The sequence below is a fragment of the Triticum aestivum genome, chromosome 1D (assembly GCF_018294505.1).
Source record: "Triticum aestivum cultivar Chinese Spring chromosome 1D, IWGSC CS RefSeq v2.1, whole genome shotgun sequence".
NCBI lineage: Eukaryota > Viridiplantae > Streptophyta > Magnoliopsida > Poales > Poaceae > Triticum > Triticum aestivum.
The window spans coordinates 8,166,079-8,178,000 of NC_057796.1; the positions used below are offsets into that span (position 1 = coordinate 8,166,079).

General features: G+C 44.1%; 1 protein-coding gene across 1 annotated transcript; it reads left to right on the plus strand.

The window, feature by feature from the left end:
* The first annotated feature begins 201 nt into the window (after window positions 1–201).
* On the plus strand, window positions 202–11,711 carry LOC123156823 (probable glutathione S-transferase GSTU6). Its single transcript, XM_044575010.1, has 3 exons — window positions 202–452; window positions 11,180–11,252; window positions 11,337–11,711. The coding sequence occupies exons 1-3, from the start codon at window positions 202–204 to the stop codon at window positions 11,709–11,711; spliced, it is 699 nt and encodes a 232-aa protein (XP_044430945.1).
* Window positions 11,712–11,922: the final 211 nt, after the last annotated feature.

The window sequence follows — 11,922 nt, forward strand, 5'->3', positions numbered from 1 at the left end:
AACAAGTCTATTCAATGTACGGATACTAAGTGATTGTGCAAAATAAGTGGCCTTGACGTTAGCACATGCCTCATGGATGATGCATTGCTATTGCCTCGCATACCATATATATATCACTCCTCGCAGCTAATGAAGCAAGCGAAACACAGTAGTTAACACTGAAGTTCAAGTCATATCCATACGTATCACGCAAGGGAGAAAATGGCCGGCGAAGACAAGCTGAAGCTGTTGGGTACGTGGGCGAGCCCCTGGGCTTCCAGGGTGAAACTCGCGCTCCACCTCAAAGGCTTGAGCTATGAGAACGTCGAGCAGGACCTTCACCACAAGAGCGACCTCCTCCTCACATCCAACCCGGTGCACAAGAAGGTGCCCGTGCTCATCCACAACGGCAAGCCAATCTGTGAGTCGGTCGTCATTCTAGAGTACATTGATGATGCCTATGGTACCGAAGGCCCCTTCCTCCACTAGTAGAAAAAGAGGCTTCCATACGCCCCCATTAGTCCCCAAAACAATCGAACCGCGACAAAAGGGGCCTTTAGTCGCGGTTCGGGAGGAGACCCGCGACCAACTATCTGGGCCCAGCGCGCTCGGTCGACAGCTGGCGGACGGGAGGGGCTTTAGTCCCGGTTGGCCTGGCCAACCGGGACTAAAGGTCCCCGAAGGCCTTTAGTCGCGGTTGGCCAGGCCAACCGGGACTAAAGGCCCATCCAGCTGGCGGACGGGAGGGGCTTTAGTCCCGGTTGGCCTGGCCAACCGGGACTAAAGGTCCCCGAAGGCCTTTAGTCGCGGTTGGCCAGGCCAACCGGGACTAAAGGCCCATCCCTATATATAGGACTCAGCTCACTTCACTTCACTCAGCTCACTTCACAATTTTCAGAAGGGGGTGGTGGGTTTGCTTTTGGTTCCTCCTATGCACACAAGGTGTTCGATGAAATGCCCGAGAGCCTGAAACAAACATGATATGAAGTGTCCGAGCCACACTTGAGCTTTCTCATTTATTTTTCCTCCGCGATCGCGGTTAGCAACTTGAACCTTTCATGTATCATTGATAAAATATGCATGTGTAGTTCATTGTTTAATTTGTATTATTTCTAGCTAGTTAGTTTAACAAATGCATGATGGTTAATTATATAGTTTATATAATAATAATGCAGATGAATCGGCAATGGATGTACGGTCCCCGACTCTCCGGCGAGTTCACTACGGGTTTGAAAGATTTCCTCGTAGTGGCAAATGCGAACAAGCAGCAAGGTTTTATTATCTGTCCATGTGCTGTCTGTAAGAATCAGAAGGGTTACTCCTCCTCAAGAGACGTTCACATGCACCTGCTTCGGCACGGTTTCATACCAAGCTATAATTGTTGGACCAAGCATGGAGAAAGAGGGGTTAGAATGGAAGAAGATGAAGAAGGGGATGATATCGATGACAACTATCATGATCATTTCGGTGATACTTTCATGGAGGATGATGCTGAAGGTGGGGAAGGGTTAGGTGAAGGTGAAGAAGAGGCACATGATGAGCCCGCTGATGATCTTGGTCGGACCATTGCTGATGCACGGAGACGCTGCGAAACTGACAAGGATAGGGAGAATTTGGATCGCATGTTAGAGGATCACAAAAAGTCGTTGTATCCAGGATGCGATAATAGTCTGAAAAAGCTGGGCTGCACACTGGATTTGCTAAAATGGAAGGCACAGGAAGGTGTAGGTGACTCATCATTTGAAAATTTGCTGAAAATGTTGAAGAATATGTTTCCGAAGAATAACGAGTTGCCCGCCAGTACGTACGAAGCAAAGAAGGTTGTCTGCCCTCTAGGTTTAGAGGTTCTGAAGATACATGCATGCATTAACGACTGCATCCTCTACCGCGGTGAATACTAGAATTTGAATGAATGCCCTGTATGCACTGCATTGCGTTATAAGATCAGAGGCGATGACCCTGGTGACGATGTTGAGGGCGAGAAACCCAGGAAGAGGGTTCCCGCCAAGGTGATGTGGTATGCTCCTATAATACCACTGTTGAAACGTCTGTTCATGAACAAAAAGCATGCCAAGTCGTTGCGATGGCACAAAGAGGACCGTAAGTCCGACGGGGAGTTGAGACACCCCGCTGATGGAACGCAATGGAGAAAGATCGACAGAGTGTTCAAAGATTTTGCAGCTGACGCAAGGAACATAAGATTTGGTCTAAGTACTGATGGCATGAATCCTTTTGGCGAGCAGAGCTCCAGCCATAGCACCTGGCCCGTGACTCTATGCATCTACAACCTTCCTCCTTGGTTGTGCATGAAGCGGAAGTTCATTATGATGCCAGTGCTCATCCAAGGTCCAAAACAACCCGGGAACGACATCGATGTGTACCTAAGGCCATTAGTTGATGAACTTTTACAGTTGTGGGCCAGACCTGGTGTACGTGTCTGGGATGAGCACAAAGGAGAGGAATTTGACCTACGAGCGTTGCTTTTTGTAACCATCAACGATTGGCCTGCTCTCAGTAACCTTTCGGGACAGACAAATAAGGGATACAATGCATGCACGCACTGCTTACATGAGACTGAAAGTGTACGTTTGGTTAATTGTAAGAAGAACGTGTACCTGGGTCATCGTCGATTTCTTCCCCGAAATCATAACGTAAGAAAGAAAGGCAAGCATTTCAACGGCAAGGCAGATCACCGGCCGAAGCCTGCGGAACGTACTGGTGCTGAGATATTTGATATGGTCAAGGATTTGAAAGTCATCTTTGGAAAGGGTCCTGGCGGACAATCAGTTCCGCGGGGAGTTGACGGGCACGCACCCATGTGGAAGAAGAAATCTATATTTTGGGATCTAGAATATTGGAAAGTCCTAGATGTCTGCTCTGCAATCGACGTGATGCATGTTACGAAGAATATTTGCGTGAACCTGCTAAGCTTCTTGGGCGTGTATGGGAAGACAAATGATACAAAGGAAGCACGGCAGGACCAGCAACTTTTGAAAGACCCAGATGACCGGCATCCGGAATGGTTTCAAGGTCGTGCCAACTACGCTCTTACCAAAGAAGAGAAGGTCATTTTTTTTGAATGCCTGAGCAGTATGAAGGTCCCGTCTGGCTTCTCGTCGAATATAAAGGGAATAATAAACATGGCGGAGAAAAAGTTCCAAAACCTGAAGTCTCACGACTGCCACGTGATTATGACGCAATTGCTTCCGATTGCTTTGAGGGGGCTCCTACCGGAAAATGTTCGAGTAGCCATTGTGAAGCTTTGTGCATTCCTCAATGCAATCTCTCAGAAGGTAATCAATCCAGAAGATCTACCACGGTTACAGAACGATGTGGTCCAATGCCTTGTCAGTTTCGAGTTGGTGTTCCCACCATCCTTCTTCGATATTATGACGCACCTCCTGCTCCACCTAGTCGAAGAGATTTCCATTCTCGGTCCTGTATTTCTACACAATATGTTCCCCTTTGAGAGGTTCATGGGAGTATTAAAGAAATATGTTCGTAACCCTGCTAGGCCAGAAGGAAGCATCGTCAAGGGCTATGGAAATGAGGAGGTAATTGAGTTCTGTATTGACTATGTTCCTGACCTTAAGCCGATTGGTATTCCTTAATCGCGGCACGAGGGCAGACTAAGTGGAAAAGGCAAGATCGGAAGGAAATCCACGATATGTATGGACGGTCATTCTATGACTGAAGCACACCACACAGTTCTGCAAAATTCCAACTTTGTGGCTCTGTACTTCAAGCAACACAAGAATATTTTACGCTCGGACAACCCGGGGAAGCCTGAATCCTGGATTAGAAAGGCCCACATGGAGACTTTCGGCAGTTGGTTGTGAAAACATTTAATGAATGACAATGATGTTGGAGATCAGCTGTACATGTTGGCCAAGAAACCATCTTCGACTATAATGATTTTCCAAGGGTACGAGATAAATGGGAATACATTTTACACCATCGCCCAAGATAAAAAGAGCACCAACCAAAACAGTGGTGTCCGCTTTGATGCAGCAACCGAGAATGGGCGAAAGGTCACATATTATGGTTACATAGAGGAGATATGGGAACTTGACTATGGACCCTCCTTTAAGGTCCCTTTGTTCCGGTGCAAATGGTTCAAGCTAACAGGAGGTGGGGTAAAGGTGGACGAGCAATACGGAATGACAATGGTGGATTTCAACAATCTTGGTTACCTTGACAAACCATTCGTCCTTGCGAAAGATGTCGCTCAGGTTTTTTATTTGAAGGACATGAGTAGCAAACCGAGGAAACGGAAAGATAAGAAAACGATCAGTACATCATGCGATGATCCAAAGCGCCACATTGTTCTTTCAGGGAAAAGAAACATCGTGGGAGTGGAGGACAAGACAGACATGTCAGAAGATTATAATATGTTTGGTGAAATTCCGCCCTTCAAAGTGAACACTGACCCAAGCATTAAGTTAAATGATGAGGATGCTCCATGGATACGGCACAATCGTAAGCAAGCAGGGACACAAGGGAAGAATTGATGTGTAATAATGTATTGTACCAAACTTTGTATTTGGTCGATGAACTGAATGATGTATCAAACCTTTTGTCAAACCATCAAGGGATCGATGAACTGAATTTTTTGATATATTATTTGTATTTTTAAGATTTTAAAATGAATTAGTTTTATTTTTCTCATTTTTTTGATATATAATTGTATTTTTAAGATTTTAAAATGAATTAGTTTTATTTTTCTGATTTTCTTGATATATTATTTGTATTTTTAAGATTTTAAAATGAATTAGTTTTATTTTTCTGATTTTTTGATATATAATTGTATTTTTAAGATTTTGAAATGAATTAGTTTTATTTTTCTGATTTTTTGATATATTATTTGTATTTTCAAGATTTTAAAATGAATTATTTTTATTTTTCTGATATTTTTGATATATTATTTGTAGTTTTAAGATTTTAAAATGAATTAGTTTTATTTTTCTGATTTTTTTGATATATAATTGTATTTTTAAGATTTTAAAATGAATTAGTTTTATTTTTCTGATTTTTTTGATATATAATTGTATTTTTAAGATTTTAAAATAAATTAGTTTTATTTTCTGATTTTTTTGATATATTATTTGTATTTTCAAGATTTTAAAATGAATTAGTTTTATTTTTCTGATTTTTTTGATATATAATTGTATTTTTAAGATTTTAAAATGAATTAGTTTTATTTTATATGAAAAAGGACCTTTAGTCCCGGTTCGGGAGGCGGACCGCGACTAAAGGGTACCCTTTAGTCGCGGTTGTTGTCCCCAACTGCGACTAAAGGCTCTTTCTGCGCGGCAACGAAAGCGGCGCCAAAACCCTTTAGTCCCGGTTGGGGAGGCGGACCGCGACTAAAGGTACCCTTTAGTCGCGGTTGGTGTGGCCAACCGCGACTAAAGGGTACCTTTAGTCGCGGTCCGCCTCCCCAACCGGGACTAAAGGTATGTCTATATATATTGCACTTAGCAGTTTCCGCCACTTTCCATTCTCCTATCTCGACGCCGAAGCCCTGCCCCGACGCCGATCGACGCCGAAGCCCTGCTTCGACGCCGACGCCGACGCCGAAGCCCTGCCCCGACGCCGACGCCGACGCCGAAGCCCTGCGCGCCGTCGCCCCCGTCCCCAGTGAGCGCCGCCGCCGCCCGTGCCCTGCCCTTAGCGCTCCGCCGCCGCCGCAGCGTGCCCCTGCCCTTGCCCGCCGCCCGCCGCCCGACGCCGTGCCGCCCGCCGCCCGACGCCCCTGCCTGCCGTCCTCCGCGCGCCTCCCGCCGCCGGAAAAGGAAGAAGAAGAAAGAAAAAGGAAGAAGAAGAAAGAAAAAGGAAGAAGAAGAAGAAGAAAAGGGAAGAAGAAAACAAAAGAAAAACAAAAAAAAGGAAGAAAAAAAGAAAATAAAATAAAAAGGAAGAAGAAAGAAAAAAGAAAACAAAAGAAAAACAAACAGAAGAAAAAAACAGAAGAAAAAAGGAAAAAGGAAGAAGAAGAAAGAAAAAGGAAGAAGAAGAAGAAAAAAGGAAGAAGAAAACAAAAGAAAAACAGAAGAAAAACAAGAAAAAGGAAGAAAAAAGGAAAAAGGAAGAAAAAAAAAGAAAACAAAAGAAAAAGGAAGAAGAAAGAGAAAAGAAAACAAAAGAAAATAGAAGAAAAACAAACAGAAGAAAAAAGAAAAAAGGAAGAAGAAGAAAGAAAAAGGAAGAAGAAGAAGAAAAAAGGAAGAAGAAAACAGAAGAAAAACAAGAAAAAAGAAGAAAAAAGGAAAAAGGAAGAAAAAAAGAAAACAAAAGAAAAAGGAAGAACAAAGAAAAAAGGAAACAAAAGAAAACAGAAGAAAAACAAACAGAAGAAAAAAATTGAAGAAAAGAGGAAAAAGGAAAAAAGGAAGAAAAACAAAAGAAAACAAAAGAAAACAGAAGAAAAAGGAAGAAAAAAGAAAAGGAAGAAGAAGAAGAAAAAGGAAGAAGAAACAAAAAGGAAGAAGAAAAGGAAGAAATGTTAAATGAAGAAAAAAGAAGAAAAAGGAAGAAGAAAGAAACCAAATGAAAACCAAAAAGAAAAACAAAGAAAAAACAGAAGAAAACAAAGAAAAACAAAAGAAAAACAAAGAAAACAAAACAAAGAAAAACAAAGAAAAACAAAAGAAAACAAAGAAAAACAAAAGAAAAACAAAGAAAACAAAACAAAACAAAAGAAAAACAAAAGAAAAGAAAACAAAACAAAAACAAAACAAAACAAAAGAAAAGGAAAAACAAAATAAGAAAAGGAAGAAGAAAAGGAAGAAGAAAAGGAAAAAGAAAAGGAAGAAGAAAAGGAAAAAGAAAAGGAAAAAGAACAGGAAAAAGAAAAGGAAAACAAAATACTTGGCAGTGCTCAATAATCTTATTTTTTAATTCCTCCTCCTCTATGTCCCCTTAATCTTATTTTTTTAATTCCTTTATACTTAAAGAATTTTTACTACATGCAGGAGTGACATATGACGGACGATAGAGCCGAGCCGCTTAGGGATCCGGAGGCTGAACGTTATTTAATGGGCATCATCAACAACGAGATTCCTTATGTGCCGGGCTCAGAATATGAGCAAGAAGAGGATGTAGTCTCTTCTTTTCTGAACCTTGACGGTGGAACAGAGATTGTCGATGATCAAGAAGGAGAAGGAACGGACATTGTCGACGGAGGTCAACCGTCAACAAACGACGATCTCGAATTGCAAGTAGCAACCACCTCCGGCGAGGTATATATATACATTGAGCCTCTCGTGATACAAACTTACTGAAATGTGAATACATATGTATTAACGCGCGCGACTCTCTTTCTTTTTTTAGCCCTCCGGATCGAGTACGACAAAGTGTGGCAAATCCAAGGCGATGAAAACAGGAGAAACATATGCCATTGAGTTTGTCAGTGAAACCGGCAAGCCCCTACAGCACACCTCAAAGTTTATCAACCAATGCGGAGTCGTTGTTAGAGACAACGTCCCGATCACCGTCCAGGAATGGAAGGAACCAAAGAAGGCACGTCTTGGTTTCAGTTTTGTCGACAAGAGAACGAAAAAGGATTGCTGGAGAAAGCTTATGGAACATTTCATTCTACCTCCGGAATACAACAAAGTCGATGAATTCGGTAACGAGGTTCCGGGTGGACGTCAGAGGAGGAGGCTAGTTAAAGAGTTCGCTCTTCAGAAGATGGGCGAAGCATTCCGGAACTTCAAGAAAAATTTAACCCGTGACTATGTCAACAAGGGCAAGACTCCGGATTTCAATGGACAACACGAGAAACTGAAAGATGATTGGCCAGAATTTGTGAGGCAAAAGCAATCGGAGCATTTCAAGGAAATATCGAAAAAAATAAGGATAATGCGAATAAGAAAAAGTTCCATCATATTATGGGGCCAGGAGGATACCGCCTTTCGGAGCCTAGGTGGCAGAAGATGGAGGAGGACCTGAGGGTGCGAGGAATCCCTCTAGGTACAGAGGGATGGGACCCAAGGGCCAAAAGCTGGTGGTACGGGCATGGGGGATCGCTAGACCCGGAGACAGGGGTGTGTGTTCACCGGCAGAGACAGTTTGCTCCCACCCAAGCCCTTATTGACGCAATGACCCAAGCTCAAGAGGGCTTGATCAAGTTCAACAGAGAGAAAGACGCACTGACAACAGCCCTCGGGAATGATGAACACGGAGGACGTGTACGAGGCAAAGGCAAAGTTCCGTGGAAAGTAGGGTTTTCCCAGGACAATGACCCGTACTGTTACAGAAGCCGTAAGAGAAAGACGAACCGGGATGCAGATCTTATGACGAAGTTTGCATCGGAACTCCATGAGTTGAAGCAGACCGTGCATGAACTAGTAAAAGAAAAATCGGCTGCAGGGCCGCATGAAGATCATGAAGCGGATCGCGGAAGCCAGCAGCGGAGAAGCAGCGTGGCTTCCACGGATGCCCCGCCTGGTGCTAGTGCACCGATGATCGAGATTCGTGCACCGGAGCCTCACTACCCCGTGGATGATGTAAAGGAGATGAAAGAATGTGATCTGCATTATCCCGTGGGGAACGTTTCCACGAAGGTAGCTAGCGGCAGTGCTTTACCCTGTACACCTGGAGCACTCCACCACAACAACCCCATTGCATATGGCTATGCTCGTGTCACGGTGGAAGACATAGTCCAAGGGTTTGAGGACCTGGAGATTGACAAAGCTACACCCGAAGGGGAGTGAAGACTTGGAGATGTCAAGCGCCAGATCATTCTATGGAAAAAGAAGTACATAGTGTTTCCAGGCGAGGCGCCAAGGCTAGCAAGTCCACCCCCCTCCGATGGTGGTGGTGGTGGCGGTGGTGGTGGTCGTGGTGGTTCACCTACACCTCCTTCACGCCATTCGACGCCGTCCCCCGATCCACAACCTCCGGCGGGTACGACGCCCCCCCAATCCACCTCCGGCGAAGAAACAGAAGCAGGCGGACAGCAAGGAAACCCGCTCCTGGACTATTAACCCGGACCCTTATGTACCTAAGACCACAAGGGTACCGGAGCCATCACTGAAGCCTCTCCTCCCAAGGCCTTGGGAACTTAGTGAAGCTGAAACCAAATTGGCCGCGTCTGCTGATTATGAGAAATGGAAGGCGGATATGAAGGCGATAAAGAGCCTGAGCCCAAGCAAGTATTCACAGAGAAGCAAAAGAAGTGGGCTAAGGATTTTTTGACGACACCGTCCCAAGCCGAGCTGAATATGCCTGACGACTATGGACATAAACTTCGTAGGCAAGCAAAAATATTGAAGGAGGAGAAAGAAGAAAGTAAAAAAAGCGGGAAACAAGTAGACCAGCTCGGGATGCAGAAGAAACAATCGATCCCCCCGCTCATAGTGAAAGCCGGTCCGGAAGAGGACCCCGAGATCATAGCAGCTGCGGCAGCACTTGGATTGACTGTAGCGAGTGCCATGAAACAAGCGTCCGAGATGGGTTTGACTCTTCGTGCCTTCTTAGGCCTTGAGGATGCGCCAGTATGTGAGATAGCATTACAATATGTGCGGAATGGGCCTCTCGTCGAGCCTGCGCGGGAAAAGAGTCTACCACCACAAATGCGAAATCTGCTACGTTGGTACAAGCAATTCATAACATGGGCCGACAAAGAATATGTTTATGCGGATGTTACAGATGAGCATCACACCAAACCGTACTCTGTACAAGTTCATATGAGTGAATTGTTCCAGCTGTTCAATCTGCGCGACCTCGACAAATCTATGCTGAGTTGCTACGTTCTGTAAGTGATTTATTTCTACCTCATCTCGTTCTTCATTGCATGCACTATATATATATATATATATTGTCCTAACTATATTGTTGCGTACGCTATTATGCAGATTGAAGATTTGGGAATGCAAAATAAGAAACATCCATGATGTTGGGTTCATTGACCCACATATCGTTAATGGACATGTGTTACAACATCACCCTGAAGACGTGGAGAAAGACTTGTACAAGTTTCTTAGAAAGCATCAACTCAAAAGTCATATTCTATTTCCTTACCATTTTGGGTGAGTGTTTCTCTCTTGTGCCCATTCTCTTTTGTTTACTCCATGCATGGTATGTCTAATCGATGAGTTATGCATGACTGTGCATGTAACGTGTCCGCAGGTTCCACTGGATTCTGCTAAATATTGAACTTCACACCTCCAGAGTTCTAATCATGGACTCTATGGATTCGGATCCAAAGCGTTGGGCCGACATGAGAAAAATGCTGCAAAAGTAATTATTTTCAATCATTTGAGCTCTATATCGATCGGTCTCTTTCGTTCATTTCCTAATATCAAGTAACTAATAACTCCCTTGTTCATTTAATTTTCTTTGCCCTGTAGGGTTTGGAGACGGTTCTCAGAAGAAATTGTCGGTGAATTCAAACATGACCTAGATTTCAGAAGGTTAGTTAATGTGGATAAGCAGCCACCGGGGACCAATCTATGTGGATACTATGTTTGTGAGAACATCCGGAGACACACCTCTGAGCGCAAGGCATCGGATAGCGTGCGGAATGCGACGGATAACTTGCGGAGGAGGCTTAGTCCAGAAGCTCGCTTCCGACCAATTCAAGAAGAATTAGCAGGATTTTTCATGAGGGAAGTCATCAATCCTAAAGGAGAACACTATTCCGAGGACGAAGAAATTTATATGCATACCCGAGATTGAAACTTGTTCGAAGTTGTATATGGTCATCCATCCTAATTGTGTATGGAAACTTGTTCGAAGTTGTATATGGTCACCCGAGATTGAAAATATATTATATATTCCTCTTGAATTCTTCTTGTTTGAAATTTCATATGCATGTATATAGTAGTGTAGAATATGTGTATTGAAACTTCATCAAAATTAAAATAAAACACAAAATAAAATATAAAAGAAATAAAACTCCAAATTAAAAAGAAACCAGGTTTAGGGGGGCTAAAACCCTAAACCTGTGGAGGAGGCCTTTAGTCCCGGTTGGCCACGAGAACCGGGACTAAAGGTCCTCCGCCCCGACGGACCACTGGCGCCCACGTGGACGGGCCTTTAGTCCCGGTCAGCCACAAGAACCGGGACTAAAGCCTTTAGTCGCGGTCTGTAAGAGGCGCGACTAAAGGGGGGGTCTTTAGTCGCGCATATTTAGTCCCGGTTGCACAGCCGGGACTAAAGGCAGTTGCGAACCGGGACTAAAGGGCTTTTTTCTACCAGTGCTCCTGCCCGTTGACCCCTATGAGCGTGCCATTGCTCGGTTCTGGGTAGACTACATTGACAGCAAGGTTTACTCTTATAGTGTTTTGTGTTGTTGATTTCACATCTGTGTATGTGGTGAGCTGATTAATGATGCTACTTGGTGCATGCAGCTGGTCATCCCGTGGAAAGTGGCCTTCACAGCCAACAGAGAGGAGGAGAAAACTGAAGGGATAAAGCAGATGCTGGCGGGGGTGAAGACGCTAGAGGGTGCTCTGAAGGAATGCCCCAACGGGAAGCCCTTTTTCGGTGGTGATAGCGTTGGATACGTGGACATTGCACTGGGCGGTCTCTTGGCATTTTTGCAGGGGACTGAAGAGCTATGTGGTACCAAGCTCTTTGACATCACCGACACCCCACTTCTGATAGCGTGGGTGCAGAGCTTCATCGCGCTGGACGCTGCAAAGGCGGCGCTGCCGGACGTCGACAAGTTGGTTGAGTTCGCAAAGATTAGGCGGGCCCAAATTGCTGCTTCTATCAAGAACTGAACTAAGCGGTTACCCAATTGGTTCAGATCGGAGAATAATAATTATAGTTATGTTTGTTGAAGTATATGTGCTGTGTAGCTATGCATTATCTCTCATTGGTGTCTCTCGCACAGCTCATGTATGCAATACTCTACCGAATAAGAAAGATGCAATGATCTTTTGGTTACAATATCTTCTTTCTTTTCAATATTATTCTATTTTCATGGAGATC